This window comes from Aphelocoma coerulescens, chromosome 1A, assembly GCF_041296385.1.
Source record: "Aphelocoma coerulescens isolate FSJ_1873_10779 chromosome 1A, UR_Acoe_1.0, whole genome shotgun sequence".
In the NCBI taxonomy this organism is placed as follows: Eukaryota; Metazoa; Chordata; class Aves; order Passeriformes; family Corvidae; genus Aphelocoma; species Aphelocoma coerulescens.
Window position 1 is genome coordinate 1,945,876 of NC_091014.1, and position 24,093 is coordinate 1,969,968.

The window sequence follows — 24,093 nt, forward strand, 5'->3', positions numbered from 1 at the left end:
TCTTTTTTTTTTTTTTTTTTCCCCTTCCTAGCAGCCGAGTTGGAAATCAGATGGGATTTAGAGTGCATTAAGGGGAGAGACTGCAGCATTTTCCTGTGAGCAAAACCTCACCCACAGCCCCTCGCCTGGTTTCCACTCTCCTTCGATTTGCTCTAATCTCCAGTGGTATTAAGGGGAAGGGCTTTGGAGTCCTTGGAAGCTCCATGCTGTTGGTTCCTTACGTAACCAGTTAATATATCTCCCTCAGGGATGGAGGAGATGTTGGTATCCATTGCTGCTGTCTCTGTCTGGGGAGGGAGAGCAGATGGGTTTCCAGCACTGGCACTGCCGGCGGGATTTATCTCCATACCCGGGGTGTGAGTGGGAGCATCCTCCTGGACAGGATTTGATGGATGCAGCAGGAACAAACTGCTCTGTGCCCTTCTGTCCAGAGGAGGTGGAATTGGGAGTGATTTGGGGAAAACAGCTGCCAGAGCCGGAATGGTCCTAACCAGCAAATTCCCCCTGCTCGCTGTTGCTTGCAAGGTCTTAATTTGCTGATATTCCCAAGAAATGCTTCTCTCTGGGATTGCTCTTAGCGTTCTGCAGGACTTTTCTGAGGAAAAATCCTATCTGGAAGCGTAGGATAGAAATTTATCCCCATCTTATTGATAGGGAAAAGGAGAGAGTTTGACACTCCTGGAAGTTTCCAAGGCCAGGTTGGACAGGTTTGGAACAACCTGGCATAGTGAAAGGTGTCCACTACCCATAAAGAGATGATCTTTAACTCACTTCCAACCCAAGCCATTCCATGATTTCTATCAATATTTCTGGAGGTCAGGCAAGATGTTTCACTCCTGATTTTAGCCATTAAATGGAATTACTCTCTTTTATTATTTTTTTCTATCTCACTTCTGGTATAGCAATAACAACAATAATAATGATAATGATAATAATAATAATAATAATACAAGACAACCACGATGGCTAAAAGGAGGAAACATCCGTGTATTCATGGATATGTTGGAATCTAGGGCTGGATGTCTTGCAGGGAGCCCAGGAACGTGGCCGAACCGCGAAAGGGCTGTGGATAATCTTGTGATCTGTTACATTCCCAGCTGAAGGAAACAAGATCTCCTGCTCCCATGCAGTGTCAAACCAACTAAGTGCATTATGGTTTTCCTGCTCCTCCGGAGCATCTGCTCGGAGTGGGGATGCAGGAAGCGGTGACCCCACGCTTGGAGGCTCAGATGGTTTTGTTCCTAAGTGCTTGGCATTAAACAGAGGAATATGGAGAGCGAGCAGAGGGGATCGTGGCAGCACCAATCGGTGAAAATGCTGGGAAATGCTCTGCTGAGAGGAAGTGCTGTGCTCTGGAGCTGCTTTTGGAGTGAGAGAAGCTCGGTGAGCGTTGGAAGGAGCGGTGCCGGTGCTGGAGCATCCTCCTCCTGCAGCCTTTTGTTTGCCATTGATCCGTGGGGGCCCTGAAAGCTGCCAGGGCTTCCCGGCTGCATCCTGAAATATTGATGAGGCTCCTGGCGGGGCTGTGCCTGCGCAGGGCTGCCCGGGAGGGGCAGAGCAGCTCCCTGACCAAGGAAGGTTTAACAGCCTCGGGGTCGTCACAAATGTGGGGTTGTTTCTGAAGGTGAGAGGAGTGGAATGCTCCAAGCTTCAGCTCCAAGCTCCAACCCAGCGGGATTCAAACCAGGGCATGGAATGAGGCACAGTGGAAAGAGTTGAGAAGGAAGAGGCAGGGGAGGATGTGGGATCGAGCCATAACCAGGGAATTAATTTCACAGACCAGAGCCTGGTCCAGCCAGAGACCCAATGGATCCTGCTCGTCCCCCTTGGCTGCCCTTTTCCTGTCCCCAGAGCACATTTTCCTGCTGGATCTCCTCCCTGTGCTGCTGGGAGCACAAAGGGGGACACTGAGAGGAGCCTACACTGAGTCCTGCCCTTCTGCATCCCCCAGCCATCCCGAAAACCCAATCCCTGCTCTCTGTACAACCAAAGGGGGCCGTGCTTAGGGCTGGGGGTGAGCCAGGACTGTGCCTGGGGAGAGCATTAGGGTCTGACGTGGGCAGGGGGGGATTAGCGAGCTCCCTGCTTTCGCAAACCCCAGCAAGGAGGCGTCAGTACCCGAGCGTCTCTGCGGGATAAAGGAGCCCCCAGCGGCATTTGGGGTGACAGTGCCACACGGAACTGCTGCCCCAGGTGGTGATTTCGGTGTGGGAAGAGGTTTAAATGCTGGAAAAGCTTCAGGTCTGGGCAAGGCTGCCGAGCTTCCCACACAAAGTCAACAGGTGGGAAGCTGTCCCCAGCCTTGGCCGTGCAGATGGGAAATGGGAGCGCTCCTCTCGGCAGCTCCGGGCCTGGAGCGCGGCTGCCGGTCCCACCCGGCTCTCTGAGGGCTGTTTGCCGTGGAAAACACATCCAGGAGGGAAGGGCAGGATTGGGATCCCGTTCCCTATCCTGTGTGTGTCTCCCAGAGAGCAGGAACGCTCGGATACGCTGGGAAAACCTGGCACAGGTTTTTGGGATCCCTGTCCTTGCTTTGGGATACCTCGGGATAGGGAGGTGCAGTGCTGAGCCAGTGGGACCTGGTGGCTTTTTCACACGAGAAAAATATTTATAAATTTTGGGGAGGGGGGCTTAGGGGCTGCAATTTTCACTTTTTAAAAAGCAGTATTTTATGTTTTTCCTGTTGGATCTCCTTTTTAGGGAATATGGAGCCAAATGAGTCGCTAGCAGCTTGGCAAAGTGCAGATCAGCATGTTTGCATCCAGGAGGACAGGAAGGAAAAAGTCAAGCTTTTTGTAGGGCCTCCCTGGTGGGAACAGAATTTTGTTATGAAGGTTTGCCCTGAAACAGGTACGATTTCATCCCAATCTGAAGGAAAGGTGAGGAAAATCATTTTTGCAGGTGTGTTTCAGATGAGAGGGTAGAAGAGATGCCAGTGGCTGCCAGCAAGGAGAGCAGAGGAGTGAATTCCTGGCTTTGCTGAGCAGCTCCAGGAACAGGGAGAGGTGTTTCCTAGAGGACAAATTGCTGTGTATAAATGAATAATTATCAGCAGTGGAGCTGTTGGACTCTGGGTGAAATACCTTGGCATAAACCTCAGTTAAAAGGAGCTTAGTCCTCGTCAAGTCTGAGTCTTCCCCAGGGAACAAGCGACAGGACCAGAGGAAACACCTCCAATTGCACCGGGGAGGTTTAGGATATTAGGAAAAAATTCCTCACTGAAAGGGTTGTCAGGCATTGGAACAGGGCAGTGCTGGAGTCCCCATCCCTGGAGAGATTTAAAGCCATGTGGATGTGGCATTTGGGGACGTGGGTCAGTGGTGGCCTTGGCAGTGCTGGGAATGGTTGGACTCGATCTGGGAAGTGTTTTCCAACCTTAATGATTCCATGATTCCAACCACACTCACTGCCCTGCATGTGCCCTGTAGAGAGAGGGTTCCTGACTGCATCCCTGTGCCCACACCCATTCCCTGTCAGCCTCTGGCTCTCTGCTGTGTGTGACCAGGAATTCCCTGGTGGGACTATGGGACACCGGCCGCAGCTCCGATGCCAGCAGCCAGCTCATTCCCGCTCTGCCAAGAGCCAGAACATTCCCCAGCCCCCAACGTGCTGCTGTTTGCAGCGACCCCTCCCAGCCAGGCCGATCCCTGGCACACCTTGCCCTGCCCTTTGGAGCCACCCTGGCGGCTCCCGTGGCGTTTGCCCGTCCTGCCTGATTCCCGGCACTAATCCCGAGCTGTCCCTGTGACGCGGGGCTGTCACAGCCACCGGCCGGCTTTGCTCTGACATCCTGCCACTGCTGACGAGGCGGCTACTGCTGCTGATTAGGACTTGTCTGCCCACCAACCGGGGCTAAAAATAGTCCCTGCTGTGCCACATCCATGGGCAGAGCTGCCTTGGGTCCCGTTCCCAGGTGTGGGATGGAACCGGCCCCGCACAGCCCGGCACGGGCAGGGGCTGGAGCGGATCCCTTTGGGCTTCCTCGAAAAGTCTCTTGATGGGAACACAGAGTGGTCATTTCTGGGGACAGTTTGGCCTTTTGGGGTAGGGAAACCTCATTTTATTGTCTTTATTTAGCCTGGAGAAGAGAAGGCTTCAGGGAGACCTGACAGCAGCCTTCTGGTGTGTTATGGGGCTTACAGGAATGGGGCTTACAGGAATGGCTTCCCACTGCCAGAGGGCAGGGTCGGATGGCATTTTGGGAAGGAATTCCTGGCTGGGAGAGTGGGCAGGCCCTGGCACAGGGTTCCCAGAGAAGCTGTGGCTGCCCCAGGATCCCTGGAAGTGTCCAATGCCAGGCTGGAGCACCCTGGGACAGTGGAAGCTGTCCCTGCCCATGGCAAGAGGTCGGAGCTGGATCTTTAAGATCCCTTCCCACCCAAACCATTCCATGATTCTTGGGGAAAAATATTGTTCTGTGATGAGCACTCGGGCTGTTCCAAGGCCTCTCTCCTCTTTGCAAGGGCAGCGGTGCCAGGGGAGCACAAGGAGCCTCCCAAGCAGTTTTGTGCCCCTGTTCTGTATCCAAGGCTCACATGAAGTCTCCGGGCTGCTCTTTAGCTCCAAAGCTGCCCTTTGAGATCACAGAGGGAGGAGGCAGCACCCTGGGGAGGCACCAGGGGTGACTCAGTTCCTGACGGGATCTGCTGTTGTCCCCAAAAGCCTCCGGCCGTTCCTGCTCAGCGTGTCCATGCCGGTGTTCCCAGCACCCCAAAAGGGAGCCCCTTCCCTGGGGCAAGGAGCCACTGCCAAGGCCTTTGCTTGCAAAGTTCCATCACTTCCATCATCTCTCCCTGTCCTGTTGGTCTCGGGGAGCTTCCACCCCATAAACGAGCCGTGCCCCGTCTGGCCTTGTCTCCTGGCTTCTCCCTGACCTCACAGCATCTCCAGCACCTCCCTTGCCCTCCCCGTTTCCCCTCCCCTGGTGAGTTTTGACATCCATTCCTGTGATCAGGCAGTTGAGACTTACAGGCTCCCCAGCTGTCACAGCCCAGGCTGGCCCGGTTTAAGCGCAGGCCATTTACCTTCCACGTGTCCCGAATTAGGGGAAATGGACAGGAGGGCTGGGTCTGTTTAAAAATTAAAGCTGATTACGAGGCATTAACATTACATTTAAAGGAGTAGACGGCAGCTCTTCTCTCTCAGCATAGCTGCAATATGTTCCCTTTTGTTCTGGGCTGCAAGAGGGAAGGGAGCAGGACTGGTAGCGACTCCAGGCCGGGCAGGATTTCTTCTTTAGCCATGAATTTTGAAAGAGGAGCTGCCTGATGGCTGGTGCAAGAATTTAAAGCAGGTCTGACTACCTAAAGCAGTTCCCATCTTTGCCATCCTAACAGGAAGCTGGAGTTCTTTTGGCTGATCCTGAATTTCCTTTGGAAAATTCAGATGATCTGACACTGTCTTCTGAGTTGTCGTGTTGGGAAGTTTCATATTTGATGGATCCCAGCTGTTTTTTGTTAAATCCCACAATTCACGTGGTGACTCTTCATCCCAAACCAGGAACTGGTCAGTCTGGTTGGGAACACTGAATGTGGTGCTTGGCTGGGATTTGTTGTGGGTTTAGGTTGGATTTGAAGCCCGTTTGTTCGGTGGATTTGTATGATGTTTGCCCAGGCTCCTGCACCTTCATCTCACAGCCCCTCAGTAATCCAGCTGGATTCACACAGAGCTGCTCAGTGCAGGATAGGTGCTGGAAAGAGGCCTTTTGGCAGGTGAAGGGATGTATTTGTATTCCCTGGATCCTGGTTTTCTCTGTCTTCAAGAAATCAAAGCTCCAGGGAGAGCTGAGAGCCCCTTGCAGGGCCTAAAGGGGCTCCAGGAGAGCTGCAGAGGGACTGGGGCCAAGGGCTGGAGGGACAGGAGCCAGGGAATGGCTTCCCAGTGCCAGAGGGCAGGGCTGGATGGGAGATTGGGAATTGGGAATTGCTGGCTGGAAGGGTGGGGAGGGGCTGGGATGGAATTCCCAGAGCAGCTGTGGTTGCCCCTGGATCCCTGGCAGTGCCCAAGGCCAGGCTGGACATTGGGGCTGGGAGCAGCCTGGGATGGTGGGAGGTGTCCCTGCCCATGGAAAGGGGTGGAACAGGATGACCTTGAGAGGTCCCTTCCCACCCAAACTGTTCCGTGGTTCTGTGATCTCTTAATGAGACTTTTCATTTGACTTTACCACCACCATTCGTGTTAAATCCATGTTAAATCACCATTCCAGGTGGTTTTTTTCAGTTTATGGTGACAAAATCCCCACCAGCTTGGCTTTGAGAGCCACATCCTGAGCTTTGCTGGTCCCCTCTGGGTGTGTGGGGCTGTCAGGGCACGTGGCTCTGTGGTCACAGCAGGTTTTTTGGGGTGTCTGCAATAGATGGGAATGTTAATCCTTGGACATGCTTCTGTCTGAAAGAGATGTGGTGGAATCCAGGCAGGAAAGGAATGGCAGCCAGCAGAGTGGGCTTTTTTCCTAAATACCTCTGGAAGCACAGAGCAGGACAGACAAACATTTCAGTCCAGGAGTGGGCATGGGAAGGGATGGAGGTGTTTATGAAGGGTGTCTGCAAGCAGATCTCGGCAGTGCCACGCTTTGGGATCGGTGTTCTGCCTCCGGGCTGGGATGGGGAATTGCTCTCCTGACAAGCTGCACATCTCCAGCCCGGTGCTGTTTTATTTATAGCTCTTGGCTTAGGGGAAAGGGCACAGGTGGGGTCAGAAATCCAGCTCTGCCCAGTCCTGCGTGTCTCCTGACCCATCAGAGATACTGCTGAGTCCTTTCTCCAGGCCTCCTCTTCCACGCTTATGCTAACCCAGATCAGAGGCTTGGTCAGCAGAGCTTCTTCAGGGGGTCCAGAGAGGGTTGTGGTGCTCCTGGAAGGGCCATCACAGCCTGGGGAAAGCAGCTTTTTGCCATTTCTGCTGGACAGATCCGTGCTGGGTGTGGAGCTGAGCGTTCAAACCCACGAGTGTGGAGCTGGGTGGGCGTGGATGAAGCCTGAATCAAACCCAGGCTCTGCTTTGCTGCTCCTCTCTCCCAGGAAAAAATTCCCATGTGGTGGATTCTGCCTGTAGTAACAGCTCATTCCAAACTATCTGGAGCATGTGGCAGCCCCACCTCAGCTTTTTGAGCCCCTCTCTGGAAGATTTTCCAGCTTAACAGCAGAGATCCCCGGACACCTTCATGCTGCTGGCACGATCTCTGCTCCTCCTGCTCCTCCAGGCAACCCCAAAGGAGAGGTCCCAGCTCTCCCTCCTCGAGAGCTGCTTCCCAGAGCAGAGCTGAATTTGTGTCTGGAGTTCAGGGCAGTTCCTTCAGCTGATCCCAACTGACCCCTCACTGCCCGAGGGTGAGGATGGGCAGTGGTCCCCACAGCTGTGGAGCAGCTGGAGCATCTTCCAGTGCAGATTTTGGCAGATTTTGGCTTGCAAGGCCTCCTGCCTCATCCCCATCCATGTTGGGATGGGACAGGGCTGCACCACGGGCGAGGCTGGGGATGCCACTGCTGTTCTTACCTGTGCTCTGCACCACCCGAGGAACTGAGAGAGCAGCCTGTGATTACCCTGAATCAGGGCAGATGGAGAGGGGCTTCCTAATCCCCCTGCACCCCGGCAGAACCGGGCTGCAGTCTGCTGGTTCATGGCAGCAGGGCACAGCCCCTGCCCTCCCTGGCAGGTGCCCTCGTGGCTCCGGGCCGGGCTGGATCAGGCCACCCTCTCCTCTGCAGAGCTGTGGAAAAAGTCGCTGGGTTTTGAATGGATGGAGGCTCGTCTGACCCCGGGGCACTTTGTGAGCTCCAGGCCCTTAATGGCTGTCAGTGGGTGTAGGGTGCAATCTGATCCAAATGGGAAGCTGGCTGAAATCCCAGCAAGCTGTTGTTGCTGTGGGAGGCATCTTAGGAAATGAGATGGGCTTTGTGAGCTCTCCCCCCGCCAGGCAGCCCCGGGCAAGGAGAAATGCCCTGTCTGCATCTTGGGGCTGCTCCCTGCGCTGAGGTTTGCTGGCTCTTCATTTACCCACCTCGTGGTCTTTTGTTTTGAAACACCAGTTTCCTCCCTGCGGGCAACTTGTGGCTTCTGTTCTCCCTCGCTCCCTGCTCCTCTTTGGAATGTGCGTTCCCACCTCCTGGATGGACGTCTCCAAACTCGAGGTTTCTGTTGGTTTTCTTTGCCTTAAAAAGTGCTCGGCCCCTCTTTCCTAAGAGCCTCAGCTGCTTCCTCAGCAGGGCCTGACCTCCCGCGTTCCCCTGCTGCTTTTTGCCGAGGATCACTCTGTGCCTGGATTTATCCTCTTCATTGGATCTCCGGAGCAGGGACTGATTTTAAAGCCTAAAAGCACAGCCCCATCTGTCTCGTGCCTCTGGGGCATAGTAAAGAGCCCTGTCCTGCAGCCCCTGAGCCTGTGAGCAGAAAGGTTTTTCCTCCTGCACCAGCCCTGCCCTGGCAGAGCGAGGAAGATGGGAGCTTTTAATGAATTTTCCCAAGTGGCTGCAGTGAACTTTCAGATTTCTGTTTTGCCAAGTGAAACTCTTCAGTTGATGTTCAGCTGTTAGATTTTGGGGTTGAAGAGGACATTCCCCGCTCTGGGATTGGCCGGGGTGTTATTTGAGGCATCAGCAGGTTGTACAAGAGCTTGAGGAGATGCAGCTCCACCTTGGCATCCCTTGGCTGGGGACAGTTGGGTGGCCTTGTCCGAAACACTGCTGAGCACCCAAGGAAGAGAAGGGAAATTTGTCACCCTAAGGACTCTTCCAGCTTCCAACACTTTGATTGGAGCCTGGTCAATGGACCAGCAGGAGGCTCAGCCCTGGGATTGCCCTCCTGTCCCTCGCACTGGGTGAGTGCAGTGATAGCTGAGCAGAGGTCGTGGAGGTGAAACCATCCTGCCCTGCCCTCTGACCATCGGGAATGCTTCTCCTGCAGGCCCGGTGTCCCTTTGGGAAGGCAGTGGCAGAGGAGGGCGGTGTGTCTGTCCCTGCAGGCCCCTGTCTCCCAGTGACCTTCTCAGCTCGTGGAGACAGCTTGGCTTTGCTGTAAAGCAGCTCATGTGACAGCAGTAATCCGCAGCGGGTAAACAGCTGTGCAGGAAGATTCCAGGGAATCGCCCTATTTTCCCTGCTCTCCACGGGCCCAGGCTGGCACACCGGAGCAGGAGGGTGGGAGAGGCTGCACGAGTCCATCCCCACTGGGTGTCTCTGGAGCCAGGTCAGGAGCGCACACTTCCAGGATTCCTCCTGGAATCCTCGTGGAGCTGCAAAACAGGTTCCAAGAATTTGAAAAAAAACCCATTTCTCCTCATGGAGTGGTTTCCTCCAAATCTTTGCCAAAACCATGAGTGGCATTTTTAAGCCTGAGTTTGACTTCTGTCTCCCAGCCTCGTATCTTTTGGTGTAATTTATTCCCTCACATTTATACAACTTCCTCTCTGGGTAACGTTTTCTGATGGTTCATGTGGACCCCCTTCAGCTCCGGGGATACTCGATGGACTTTTTGCCATCTGCCCACGGGAAGTTCAATTGTGCCCTGGAGAAGACACAGAAAGACTGAGGGAGCACCAGCTTGGAACTGGTTTAAAATTAATCATGGTATTATTATTCCCATCCCCAGCTCAGACTGTAGCAAACTTCCTTTCCCTGTGGTTTTGCCTTCTTGTTGCCACAGATCCCTGAACTTCCTCATCTCTGTTTTCCCCACGATTTTAACCTTCTAAAGCTCCCAGGGGAAGTTCAGTGAGTGCATTCTGGTGCTGACAAGTCCAAGGAGCTGATGACAGCTAAAGCAGGTGGGTTTAGCCCGAGATCCAGGTTCTTGCACCACACAGGCAGCAATTCCCCTCAGTTCCCTCCAGGGATGAGGCGCCTTGGATCAGGTAGGCAGCGGTTACGTCATGGCCACGGAATCCCTGGGTTTCTCGAGCAGAAACCACCAGCAGGGTGTTTGTGGCTGCAATAAATTGTCCACCAGTGGCCTGAGACAATCCCTTATTTCATGTAAGCCACGGCCCAGCCCTCGGGAGGGACCATCTGTTCCCCTGGCCTAGGACAGATTTGAGCACGAGCCCTCGCAGTGAAAGGCTCTCTGCTATTCCCCTGAGCCGCCTGATCTCTTCCCTTCCACCTCTTCCCATCGGGGGAAAAAAAACCAAAAACGCCAAAGCTTTGTACTCCCAAGCATTAGGGGGCTCTAATTGCTGTGTAAATTGGGACTGCTGCGGTTAAGTGGTGGACACGGAGCTAATGGAAGTGGAATTTTATTGCTGGCATAAGTAGGGGATGTTCAGCTCCTTTGAAGTCAGCAGCCAGGGGGGTTTCAGTTCGATCACAGCCAGCAGTGAGTTTGGTTCCTGGTTGTTTCCCATTGCTCTGACCTGTGGATGAGTTATGATGTCCTTCTCAGAGGTTCCCAGTACATTTTTCTTGCCAAAAAAAGAGAAAAGTTTGAGTCTCACTTCCAAATAGGAATTACATACTAAGAGGTTTGAAGTGCAGCAGAAAATCAACAAGACTTGGCCGGGTTTTAGGGTTTCTGTGTGTTTGCTGCTGGTGGAGATGTGCTTCCTCACCTGGGGGCCTCCCATCCGAGCCAGAGCAGTGGGACTGGGGCCTGAATCATCCCAGAAAATACAAAGCAGAAGGAATTCTCCAGCCACCACCAGAGCTCTCTCATTTTCCAGCCTGGGAAGGGACAGGACAGGCTCTTGCACCGCTTGATTCTCCTCACAGATTTTGTCTGTTCAGGTCCATGTGCCACAAATCTTCCCTTTGCACGTCCAGGGGGAGACCCTCAGGGACAAAACAGCTGGAGAACTCCTTTTTAGGGAAAACAAACTCATCCTTCTCCCTGCACCCATTGTTGCCTTCTCTTGGTGTGCAAAGGAGGCTTCCAAGCCCCCTGGCCTTGATGGTTTGGGCACAAATGTTCTGTGCCTTCAGTCACCAGGCCAGGCCCCAAACTTTTTGTTTTTAGCAACAGATGTGCAGAGTTTAAAAGGGAGGAATCTGCCAGAGGCAGCAGCATTCCAAGAATAAATACTCCCAGGAGAGAGAGGTGGGAACCCATCCCACCTGCCGCGCAGCCGGGGCAGTGGGAGACGGTGGTGCACAAAACCAGGAGGAATGTGGACTGTAAAAACTTGCTCTTTACACGAAAAGTTCCACATCTGAGTCGTGTGTGCACTGTGATTTATTGCTTGCCTTGCTGAGGATGGGCCAGGTCCTACCTGGGGGGAAGCTGTGCCAAACGTGGCCCTCGTCCTGTAAAAGACAGGCTGGGGACACCAAAGCACAGGGCACTGCTGCAGCTGGGGATGTGCTGCTTTGGAGCAGGGATGCTTTCCTAGCTGGATTTGGAGGGTGTGCTTTGAGGAGGAGGGAAAAAAAGGAGCCTTCAGGTGCATTTCCAGCCCTTTTTCCCCCAAGGAAAAAAGCCAAACTTACCTCCCGGTAGCTGGGCAGGACCTAGTGCAAGGTGAGGCTCCATCAGATCGCCACAGCTGCAGCTTCCCATATCAAGGCAAAGCTTTAAACACCTTCCCAGGGAATTATCCTCTTCCAAAAGCTCATTTGGGATGTTCGTGTCACCTCTGTTGGGTTAAGAGCCCAGAATTCCCTGGCACAGAGGCACTGATGGGGCACGGGGGGGAGAACCCGTGGCGTTGGACCCGCCGCTTGGCCATGAATGTGCACCCTGTTGTGGCAGGGAGGCTCCTGGGGAACAAGTCAGCAAAATGCTGGGAAAATGGCTTTTAGATGGAGCCAGGGCCTATCTGGTTACAGATTGCCTTTCTGCCAGCACAATGGCTGCTTTATGTCTCCATGTGCTCAAGGCTCTGGAGGATGTGCCCATGTCCGTGCTCGCATGTGATCCATCGGCACCGGCCCAGCTGAAACCAGCCAGTCCCACAGAGCCTTAAAATCACATGGAACTCCTCCCAGGCCCCAAGGAGTGCCTGGATTTCATCAACTTCCCAGCCTCGTGCTCTTGGGATACATAGAAATTCCACTCTGGCAGCCATTTCTGCTCCTCATTCGTCTCTACGCTGGGGATTGTGGAGAGCTTTCTTGGAGGTGGCCTGAGCTTCTCCGTGATGGATTTCACTGCTTTGGTGCAGACTTTCCTCGCTGGGCTGATTAAACCATTGGTCTAAATATTTGTAAAATATCTGGCAGGGCTTTATTCTTACCTCCCACCTCACCTCCCCCTTACACACACAATGTTCTGTGTGGAATTAGAAATATTTTAGTTACTCTGCCTTAACGTTGGGGAGCTACTCCTCTGTGGCCACTGAGTTTTCTCCTCCTCTGTGGTCACTGAATTTTTGCACTCACCCAGTAAACCAAAGGATGCATTTCCTATGAGCACATTAATGACCCCACTAAATCCTCCCCTCCCCAGCTGTAGCATTTGCCCTTTTCCCAGCCTTTTACACTTGCATTTCATTGTCAGGCGTCCTAGCAGCAGACTATTCAGGTTGCAAGTGGAGCCTGGCAGAGAGTTCATCAGGTGAGTGGATTTCTGTGGTGGCGGTTTGGAATGTTGGGATTTAGCTGGGTTTGCACTTGTACCTTTAGGTCCCTCTTGGTGTTTCTCGGGGTTAAAGGGGCTGTGTCTGTCTGGGTTTTGTGCCTGGGCACCATTTGGGGTAGAAATGTCTTTGGGATGTGCTGATATCTCCTTTCAGCCTGACACAAGCCGAGCTGTCTCGTAATCATGACTTCAGTAAAGAATCAGTGAGGACAGAGGTTTGGATTGTAGCAGCCCTCAGCAGCAGCAGTCCTGCGGTGACAGAGGGGGCTGTGGGGATGCTGGGCCTTTTGGATTTGTGAAGTTTGGCTTTTTCAAGGTCACGGACCTGTTACAGCTTTAAAGCAGCAAAGCAAAGAAGAGAAAACCCCACAAATACCCTTGGAGCACCCAGCAGCCCTGAGGAGTTAGAGGTTTGGAGCAGGAACCTGAAGGAAGAAGTAGGATGGGCTGTGAGGGTCACAGCACAGGAGGGTAGGTGGAGCCTTCGACATGATCTCTATTCCCTTCCCACACTATTTGTGATTGGCAGGGATGCCCAGAGTGTTGTCCCTGCAGAAACTCTGCCAAATATTCATCTGCTTCGTTAGGATATGGGGTATTTCAGTTGTTTTTAAAAACAGTGATTCGATTCCAATGATTTTATTGTAAAATGGACTTGTATCATTCAGGTAATAAAATATTTTAGTAATTTTAGGTTTTTAATTGTAGGTATTTTAGTAAATTTAGCAAAGCCCTGCCTTGCTTTGCACAGTAGCCATTAATAAAACCATATAGAGAACAGAGGACACTAAAAGCTGTTTAAAAAAGCAGGATAAGAATCAGTCTCAGTTCTTCCTCTGGGAGAGCCCCTGGGGATGTTAAAAGCATAACAGGGCAGTCAGCAAAATATTTATGGCAAAATCTGACAGGGATCCCTTTTAGGTGACTGTTCAGAACCTCGTTCATGGGTTTAACACCTGATTCCTGAGAGGAGGACCAGACTGGTTTACCCGTAGGTGTTTCCTCTCCCCACTGCCTGAGACACTTGGCACAGATAACCCCTGGCTGCCCCATGTTTTGTATTAACACCCAGCAGGTCGTGGGGGAAGCAAAGCCCAACGGGAGCAGGCCTTAGGGCTTGCTGGACTCCCTCTATTTTTATCTGTGTTTCGTGTAGAGATGATCGACCACGATAGACTTCTAATCTTCTCAGGTGTGTCCACGCCAAAGCCAGCTCATCACGGAGGCTTAGACAGGTTATTCTCTAAGCTTCCAGCCCTGGAGTCCAGTAAAAGCCTCCCTTCCCACAGGCAGAGACATTCCCTGTGTTTGTCACCTCTCCTAAATGCCAAATCCACTCCAGTTTAAGGTGCCATGCCCTGGAGACCCAGCATAGAGGGCCAAGTCTAGGTGAGGACTGAGCTTAAACAAGCACAGCTTAATTCTGCCTCAGGTGATGTCTAGGCCTGGTTCTCCAGCTCTAAATTCACCCCATGAAGGGGAGAGGAGTGGGGGACAGGTGGCTTCAGGTAAGACAAAGCAAAAGGTGTGGAGCTAATCCAGGAGAGCGAACTGCTGCTGTGCTTCTTTCCCCAGCATCCTTTTCTTTTGAGTTTTTCCATCAAAATGAGGATGAAACGGAAAACCTGGGATTTCGGATTGTTTCCAATGTTGAAAATCCTTGCAAGTTTTTTTCCTCCTGGGACTGTCCTCGCTGCAAAGACAGAGGTCCATGGCACATGGCATGGTTTATCACCACTGCTGGAGACTGTGGGCCTTTGCTGTGCCAGGGAAGAGTCTGGGCACCAGGTTGGCTCACTGGGATCTTCCTCTTTCCATGGAAGCGCTGAGGCTCCAGAGGAGACAATTCTTGTAAATCAGGAACTCCAGCTGTGTGGTTTTTGTCTCAAAGTAAAGCAACCTTAAAAGAAGTCCCAAAACTCCCTAAACATCCAAAATAAACCCCAAAAACTCAAAGCCCCCCAGAAGAGCTGGAAGAAATAGGGGAGATTGAGCCAAAGATGTTTCAGATCGTGGCTAGGCCTGGCCCTTCCCTCCTCATAGGGAGGGAGAAAACAGGGATGTCCCAAAGATGCTGGTGCTCCCAGCTAGGGAAGGAAGGCTGGTCCCTGACCAAGATTTGGAGATAAACCTCAAGTTTGGATGCTTGGATTTTATTTAAAACACCACCTTGATGCAAAATACCATCATTTTGCTGAAGCTGAGTGGGAGGAAGAACGAGCCATGTAAATGTGGTGTTGCATCCTGACCGGTCCCATTCCGGTGGTGCCGGGCAGGAGGTTCCGGATCAACCAGTGGCTTTATGGGTCACTGAGACAGCAGCTCCTGTTGCCCTGAAGGAGCAGAGAAGGAAACTCCTTGCAACAGATCCAGAGGAGCCAAAGAATCACAGGCTGGATCCGTTAGGTTGGAAAAGATCTCCAAGATCATCGGGTCCGAGCTGTGCCCGATCCCCACTTTGTCCCCCAGCCCAGAGCACCGAGTGCCACATCCAGCCATTCCTTGAAAAGCTCAGGAAAGAACAAGCCACTGACTATTAAGCAGGCAGGTGACCCCCAGGGACAGTCAGAGAGGCTGAGATGTGACCATGGGGAGGAGGCAGTGACTCCAGGGCTGCATCCCGTGCAGCTGTGGGTGGGAATGTTGTATCTTATCTCCTGCATTTGCCTTCCGTTTGAAGGATAAGTCAAGGCTATGACGTAAATTAATTGACTCAACTTTGCTCTCAAAGCTTCAGGTGCCTCATTAAATTGTTCCTTATTGGGGTTTTGACCAGAGTAGCTCCTGAAAAGACAGGTGATGGAGGATCTTGAGTGAAGACTGCAGCCTTTTGCATATTATCGTTCGGTGGAAAAAAAATCTTTGTGTTTTGAACGGACTGGCACAGAGGTTCTGTAGGGCAGAGCTGTGACTTGAGAGCCTGGAAAGCTCTCAGAGCTTAAATCACTGCATGGGGATTTTGTGATTTGTCAGTATTACAGAATCCAGACTGGTTTGGGTTGGAAGGGACCAAAGATCACCCAGTTCCACCCACACCTCCCACTGTCCCAGGTTGCTCCAAGTCCCGTCCAGCCTGACCTTGGACACTTCCAGGGATGGGGCACTGAGCTATTTCTGATGGGAAAAATCCTTCCAAATATCATCCTAAGAGAGGTCTGATTAATCATTGATGCTCTTGCAGTTGAGGGGGTGAGAGATGGGGGGCTGAGCTTTCAGTTCATCTTATCTTTAACTAAGTGTCCGTGCTGAGAGATGTCTTCTGCTCCTCTGTCACTGCTGAGTGTGGTGGGATTCCTGAAATGCTTTATTTCTGGGTGAAATCCCTTCCATGGTGTCGTGTCAACACCTCGTGCCTTAAGGGACACGTTTAGTTTGGCAGTTCAGGATTTGTCAGGGTAACACCTGACTCTGAGAGCTCTTCTTTCAGCTGCTGTGGTTGGAACTCGTTAGACAGCTGGCTTATCTTCCTGAAAATACACCCTCGTGCCCACTGATTGTCCTCCCCCACCTCTTGAAGGCCGCTCGAGTCAGTCCCCCAGAAGGGAGCTGGTCAGGAGGGTATTTTCCAGAAATCTTCGCAAACCAGCTTCCCAGTCAAAGGAAACATCTAACAGAAATCAACTGTGGGACATTCTAATGTTTGTGCTGAGCAGTGCTGGCAGGAACCCTCCTCATGGTCTCCAAAACTGCAGTTGGTGAGGACAGGAAAGGTCTTTGGTTCTGTAGGACCAGCCCCTCTTGCTCTTCACCCACCTCTAAAAGACCTCCAGTGAGGAAGGCTTTGCTCCGGAGCGTCACCAACATCATGATTAGCTGTTGTCTGGGATTTTTCCCACCTCCTAAGTGCAGGTTTCCGTGCTGTTCTTCAAGCTCATGTCTTACTGGGGAAAAGACAATCAGAAAAGATGATCATTCCCTACTTACCTGCACCAGCCTTGATGTATTTACACCTAGGAATGCAGACCAAAGCATGCCCAGTGCCCTTTCGTTGTGCTGCCCACCGAGGGCAAACATTTCATTTTTTGGAGGTCCTCTGGCTTGATTTTTGTGTGTGTGTGTATTAAAATCTACTCGTTTGGAACCATTGATGAGAACTCTTCCATCGCTACGGCCCTGTAGTGCATTCCTGAGCACAGGAATTTCAGCTGGATTCCTCAGCCCCTGCCTCCAGAGGAGGGGAAGGAGAAGTTGCAGGAGTATCTACTGTGAAAGGCTTTGGTGGGATGGTGCTCAGCACAGTTTGCTCTGGTTTCCCCTCAGTGTTGATGGAAACAAAGTCCTCTGAACGAGCTGGACATCAACGGCTGAGAAAGTCAGTGGAAAATTCCGCTCTTTTTTAGCCTTTTCCATTGGGACTTGTGAGGCCACTCACTCCTGGCTCTGCAGTGCTCACAGCTTGCAGCACTTCCTCCTTTGGTGTCCAGGAGAAGAGAGCAAGAAGTGTCAGCCTTGGCCTCTGGAGCCACTGGATTCCCAACAGCAGCACCAGCTTTTGGAGGGGCACCTGCAGCTCTCAGCTGAGGTGCTGGGTTTTCATACGATGAGGTTGCCTTGCAAGAACCAGATCACGTCCTGTGCTCTCTGAGGAGCTCCAAGGGGATCGCTCAAGTCCTTGTGCATTTTCCTTTTTGTCCCACAAAAGCACTCCCAAGAGCAATAGTTCTGTGCTGCCTCGCGACTCCAGACCTGTGTCCCTACTCCTCTGTGCCCAGCAGTGTTTCCTGTGGTGTCATGGCCTGTAGAGCCATGAGCTCCCCTCAGGTAAGGGCTCCACTCTTGGATTCTCCCCTCAAGCACAGGGGAGGCTGTTGAGACATTGGCACTGTCTCCCCCTTCTTGTTGGGGTCATCCTGGCTCGGTACCGCAGGGCTGGGCCTTGCCCAGGGCTCCTGGCTCCCTGATGCAGGAGCCCCATGGGAATGCTTCTCCACTGCCTTTCCCTCCCCTTCCAAGGGCTGTTCCCGTGGGAGTTTGCCTTGGCAGGAGATCAGCTCTCTGATCATTCCTAGATGTTGTCATCGATGCTGCCAGAGAAGAGGATTTTGTACTTTTTGAAGGAAAAAGCTTTTTCTGTTCTTGTGGTGACGTTCAACCTGGTGACAGTGGTTGCTGTTGTCTGGTCAAGAGTTGGGCTGGTTCCTGCCTCCTCATCCTCCAGGACTTTGTCTTGAGTTCCCGTTTGAGCCCCACGTGGAAAAGGTTTCCTGTGAGGTCCTGCCGTTCAACCTTCCCGTGATGTAGAGGGTCAAGCCAAGAGGACATCCCTCACTGCATGGGTGACTGGCAGTGTGAACTACACACTATTCCATTCCTCCCAGCCATTCCACACGGCTTTGGAGATTCCACAAGAAGCTTTCAGGATGCTGTATTGAATGTCCATATTGTCCAACCAGGTTGCTGACACAACTCCCATTTTGGTGTCAGCCAAGACCTCTCTGCTCCCGGGTGCGTTCCAAGGCTTGCAGAACCTCGTCCAGCTGCAAATTCCCACTGCTGCCATAAAGAGAGCATGCCAGACACTCACAGACTCATGGCAGAAGGCTCTTCATTCCATCTGCTGCCAGACCCCAGCTCGATGCTCCCAGTCCAGACAGAGCTTTGTCCCAGGCTGCCTTGGGTTGGTCTCCTCCCTGACAGGACTTTGTGGTGGTGGGACCTGTGCTGCTGTTCCAGCCCATCCTCCATCCATGCCTGCTGTGACTGCCTCACGCCTGGGATGAGGTAGCCAGGTTTATTCGGTCTCGTGGCATTTGGATGTGGAGCCACATGGGCAGATGTCCAGAAAGCCAACTCTGTCCATGGCTCATCCCACAGCGTGGGCAGCAGGTCAGGGGAGGGGATTGTCCACCTCTGTCAAGAGACCCCACCTGCAGAGCTGTGTCCAGCTTTGGGGACCCCAACAGCAGAAGGATGTGGAGCTGCTGGGGGTGTCCAGGCAGGAGAAGGGAAGGATCCAGGGAGAGCTGAGAGCCCCTTGCAGGGCCTAAAGGGGCTCCAGGAGAGCTGCAGAGGGACTGGGGACAAGGCATGGAGGGACAGGAGCCAGGGAATGGCTTCCCAGTGCCAGAGGGCAGGGCTGGATGGGAGATTGGGAATTGGGAATTGCTGGCTGGGAGGGTGGGCAGGCCCTGGCACAGGGTGCCCAGAGCAGCTGGGGCTGCCCCTGGATCCCTGGCAGTGGCCAAGGCCAGGCTGGACATTGGGGCTGGAGCAGCCTGGGACAGTGGGAGGTGTCCCTGCCCATGGCAGGAGGTGGCACTGGGTGATGTTTAAGGTTCTTCCCACCCAAACCATTCCATGATTCCTTGGCCTGAGCCTCTTTTCACTGAATGGGAGATAAGGAAGGACTCAACCTGAGATACCAGGAAGAAGACAGGGTGTCTTGTGTCCCTGAGCAGGACAATATTCCGTATCCTGCAGCACTGGGAATGAAGCTGAAGCTAAAGCCTTGTCCATGCTGCACTAGCTTTGATCTCAAGGCTGAGGAGGTGTTAAAGCCAGGCAGAAACTGACACTGATGATCTCGGCTCCCTGAGCGTCCAACAGTCCCAAGATGTCCAGGGCATTTCTGATGCTTGACCCCAGTTCCCCGGGCACTGAATCATTCCACCCACCCGACCTTCTCCCCTCAAGCCCTTTGGGGTGGTTTAATGGAGTCACCTGCAATTTAGGATCAGAACAGGTGTTCTTATGCTCCGTGCCAGGTGAGATTTCTTTATCAGACATGGTGTAACTTTTCGCCTCTGAATCCCGTGTCTCTCTGGTCTCGGGCAGAGCCTGACCTTTACCCTTGTTCTTGCCTAAGCTGAGACCTCTTCCCTGCTGAAGCAGCAGAAGTTTCATTCTCTCCTCTGGCCCATCACAGTCCCCCAGCTGAAATGCAGCTGCAAACATTGTCTGACCCAGCATTCGAGTCCAACCACAGCCACCTCCGAGTCAATCGCCTCCAATCCCGATTCATGGTGGCCATTTCAACCCCTAAGGCCTTCCATGGTTCTTCTCCTCCCTTGGCCACTCTCGTGTCCTCCCCGTTCCCCCACGGCTGTCACCGGCCATGCCGGACCCTCCTTCCTACCAAATCCAGCTGATCCTCCACCAAAAAATGTCTTTCTCTGGGATGTGGCAGGAGCTGGTGCTGTCCCAGCTGCCTCTCTAGATGTTGTCCTTGTGCCCAGCTGGCCAGAGCTGGCTCCTCACCCCTGCCAAGGACAGGAGGGGCTTTCTGGGTGGATTCAGAGAGGGGTAGCAAAGTCACAGCCTGGTTGCATCTTCCTGGGAGCCCGTGGCCACGGTTTGTGCTGCTCTGTGTGTGCTCCATCACCTCTCTGTGACAGACAGGAGCCGGTCTGAGCAGCCACAGGACCCAGTGGGATCCCATTTCCCTGCCTGCCCCGTTCCTCGCAGCGCTCCCCAGCCCAGCTCCATTTCTTTTGCAGAAATGTATTTTTCAAAGACTCGAGAAAAGTTGGTTTGGGTTTGGTTTTGGTTTTTGGTTTTTTTTTTTTTTTGTCTAATGGATTTCCTGTTTTTAATACAATTGAAAGGGTCTGAAATCCATGCTTTAGATTAACATATGCCAGCTAGATTAGGGCTAATCAGGGTGCAGGTCTGAGCAGATGCAGCGCGGGGCCAATCCCAGACCTGATTACAGCATCTCAGCGGTTTAATCGTCTCTCTCCCAAGGGCGATCAGCTCGGCTCTAATGCACAGCAGACTTCCCAGCCCTCTCCTCCTTTGGTTTGTTACCACCCCTGGCAGGAAGGGCCGCTACGTCATCTGCTGAGGCGATTTGCGTTAATCCCATGCAGAAAGGGATCTGCGCGGCACCGTCTCTCGCTGACACTTCCCCGCTCTTCCGCGCGCTCCGAGAGGTGGCCGGGCTCGGCCAAGCCTTGTCTGAATTAACTCATCCTTCCCAAATACCCAAGCTGGGTGTTCAGGGCTCACCAGCACCCGGGTTTGGCACGTTTGGACAGCGTGGAGGGATCGTGGCTTCGACGTCGCGTGGTCTGTGGCCCAGGGGGTGGTGGTGGCTCTGCTCCGTGGGTTGCCCATGTGGCATTTGATCTGCTCCGGGTTAACAACCCAAGTAACCCAAAGGGCTTAGTTGGCTTGTTGGTCTGGAGCGGGGATTTGAGGTGCATCCCAGGCCAGATCCCCAGGTCCTGCTTAAACTGGGATGTGCTGTGTTCTCCTGAGGGGTCTGCGAGGAGATTTTCTTCAGGAGGGCTGAGCCTGAGCTCTCTTTTCTCATTCGTTTTGTTGCCTGAAATTCCCACTGACCAGAAAGCGCCCTGGGAGCTGGGAACCTCCTCCTGACCCTGCGCCGTTCATGGCAGCCAGTGCTGATCAACCAACCTGGGAACCAATTCCATGGCTGGCCTTGGTGAATGTGGCCACAACCCCTCCGGCTGGGGGATCAGGACACTTCCCAGCCCACGGAGCGCTTTGGGACCCTGAGGGGAGGGATGTTGGAGGAGCTCTGGGCTGCGCTGGGGTCACCCACCTGGTCAGCACGATTAACTCCTAAGCTTTCCTGTCTGCACAGAGAGTTATCCGAGGACACGGAGCTGCCTCGTGTTACCAAACAAGTGCCCTTGGTGGGGCAGAGCTCTGCTCCCTGCACCTCAACCCACAGGGATTGTGCTGCTTTTTCGGGAAAGCCTCGCTCAGGAACCTGATGTCGTGGCGGGGGCTGGCCATCCATCCCGTGCTGCTGCTGGAAGGATTTGTTGACCTCAAAAAGCTGGTTTTATCCCCAGTAGAGGTGTGGGTAGTTTCTGAAATGTCTAAAACATCTCGCTTGCCCAAATCTCCCTTGGCCAGGCCACAGGTGGAGGTGGGTGCAGGGACAATACCGGAGAACAACGATGAAGTTTCTCCTCCCAGCCTGCAGGATTTGCCATTCCCTTCCCCTGCCCAGCTCTGTCAAGTGCTCCTCACTATTTTTCCCACCTCCTTCTGCTGTTCACATCACAACAACCCTCAGGGGCCTCGTTTCATTGTCGCTTTGGTGTTTCCTGGCTCACCAGGACTCGCCTTTGGCACTGCAGTGCTAAAGCTTTGCCAGCTCCATCCTCAGCCTGGAGGCCTCTGGTCCCCTCCTGCAGCTGAGCCAGCCTTGGGAAAAGGTGTTTCTACTTTGCTGGACTCATGCATGACTGGGGAAGGGCTGAGGAAGGGGGTTTGCTTTCCTCTCTCTGTTTTGTGTGTCCCGTGCACGTGTGAGAGCCCAGAACCAGTGCCAGGAGCCAGTTTGGCTTGGCCAGGGCTTGTTGGTCCCATGCTGCCCCTTCCCCGTGAGGGGAGAAGGACCCGGCTGGGATGGAGAGGGAGCAGGAAGAAGGGAATTGTGTCGGGGAGTGGCTGTAATGGGGCTCATGGATGCACAGCAATGGGATCCTCCCCTGTGCCACCGGTGGGGAGGTGTTTGAGTGACCTGCAGAGTGACAGGGGATGGGAAAAGCCGAATTTATCCCTTCCTCAGCCCCGCAGTTCCCAATTCTGGGCATATCAAGTGGAAAAACGCGTGTAGGAAGTGTGTTCCGTGTCTGTGGGTGATCCCTGATGGGCTCTGGGGTGGGAGCAATCCCTGCCTCCAGGAAAACTCTGCCTGACGGGTTTGGCTGAGCAGCTCCCTGCTGCACCATCCCAGAACATGGCTGGTTTGGGTTCCTCCTCTAAAAATGATGTCATTTCTTTCCTCCTCATCCTCATTCTCTCTGCCTGCAGCCCAACAGCGCCGGGGTGTGGGCCCCAAGGTGCTGCCACTCATCCCAACCCCATCCCATCCCTGCTCCCATCCCAGTGGCTTCAGGGAGGGCAAATCCACCACACCAAGGCCTCCAAGGCACAAATCATTCATCCAGCACGGACACAGCTGGGCGGGGGCTGGCGTCCTTCTTGATTGCTGGTTTTCCATGGATAGAATCATGGAATGTTTTGGGTGTGAAGGACCTCAGAGCCCCTCCAGTGCCAGCCCTGCCATGGGCAGGGACACCTCCCACTGTGCCAGGCTGTTCCCAGCCCCAATGTCCAGCCTTTCCTTGGGCACTGCCAGGGATCCAGGGGCAGCCCCAGCTGCTCTGGGCACCCTGTGCCAGGGCCTGCCCACCCTCCCAGCCAGCAATTCCCAATTCCCAGTCTCCCACCCAGCCCTGCCCTCTGGCACTGGGAAGCCATTCCCTGGCTCCTGTCCCTCCAGCCCTTGTCCCCAGTCCCTCTGCAGCTCTCCTGGAGCCCCTTTAGGCCCTGCAAGGGGCTCTCAGCTCTCCCTGGATCCTTCCCTTCTCCAGGGGAACATTCCCAGCTCTCCCATCCTGGCTCCAGCAGTGCTCCAGCCCTGGGAGCAGCTCTGCGGCTTCCTCTGGATTTACCCCAGCAGCTCCACATCTCTATAGAGCTGAGGACCCTCCTGCAGGCAAGGAGAGCTCCAGCCATCCAAAGAACCCCCCCCAGAGCAGCAGGAACGCAGCCCCCGAGCCCCCGGGGACCTCCCGGCCGCCGTTCCCGCTCCGCTCCCTCCCAACGCCGCCCCTGCTCCCTTCTGTCTCCGCAGGCCTCGTGCAGATCCCCGTGAGCATGTACCAGACCGTGGTGACCAGCCTGGCCCAAGGCAACGGCCCCGTGCAGGTGGCGATGGCGCCGGTGACCACGAGGATAGCGGACACTGCCGTCACCATGGACGGGCAGGCGGTGGAGGTGGTGACCTTGGATCAGTGACGGCGCCCGGAGCAGCGGGATCGCGGCGATTCTCCTCGTCTCTTACGCGACTTCGTTTTTTTTACGCCTCTCCAGAGATGCAATCAGGTGGCATTGAGTCTCCCAGTTTCGGAAACGAAAAGGTTTTGTTGACCTTTTTTCTTTTTTATCTTTTTTTTTTTTGTCTTTTTTTTTTTTTTTTTTTTTTAAACGAGAAAAATAGCAAAACAAACAAAAACAAAACAAATCCTGGCAGAGGATGTTGTGTCAAGTGCATTTTTCTAGCGCCACTCTGCTCTCGGAGGAGCGAGAAGCCAAATTGTGATGGGACTTTGATTCCGAGGAGGTTGAAAAGAAAATGAAAATAAAGCGACCCTTTATGCCCCGTTTTCCCCCCCGTGGGATCGAGCAGGAGGAGGCCGGGGGGCAGCACGGACACCCTCGGCCAGCGCCGCTCCGGCAGCACCCGCTGGCACCTTCCGGGCACGGCCCGCCCTCGGCAGCAAATTAGGTATCAAAGATTTTAATATGGACTTTTATATTCCAAAAACCCACCCCGGAAAAAACAAAAAAAACAACAACCCCCCCCTACCCCCCCAAAAAAAACCCCAAAACAAACAAAAAAAAAAAACACAAAAGGAAGAAAAGAAAACAACAACAAAAAAAAAAGTTTGGAAAAAAAGACTCCTCTTTTGGGGGAAAAAAATTAAAATAACAAAAAAAAAAAAAATGCATGTGTGACTGCAGGGGGGGGTGGCGACCTCCCCGCCCCCCCCGAAGGGATGATGCTCTTCCAGGAGCCGCGCGCCTGCCGGAGGATCCGCGCCCCGCTCGGCTCCCCTTGGTGCACACTGGAGACCTGTTCCTACTTCTCTGCTCTTGTACCTG

General features: G+C 53.5%; 1 protein-coding gene across 2 annotated transcripts in view; it reads left to right on the forward strand.

Annotated features, from left to right (window-relative positions):
• NRF1 (nuclear respiratory factor 1) overlaps positions 1-23,786 on the forward strand; it is a 58,608-nt gene extending 34,822 nt beyond the window's left edge. The window contains exons 11-12 of one of the 2 annotated variants that reach the window (XM_069003808.1): positions 12,424-12,480; positions 23,063-23,786. In XM_069003808.1, the coding sequence (XP_068859909.1) occupies positions 12,424-12,480; positions 23,063-23,226 (221 nt within the window). In that variant the 3' untranslated portion in view covers positions 23,227-23,786. The remainder of the gene's footprint in view (positions 1-12,423; positions 12,481-23,062) is intronic. The other variant, XM_069003809.1, reaches the window with a different exon arrangement.
• The last annotated feature ends 307 nt before the right edge of the window (positions 23,787-24,093 follow it).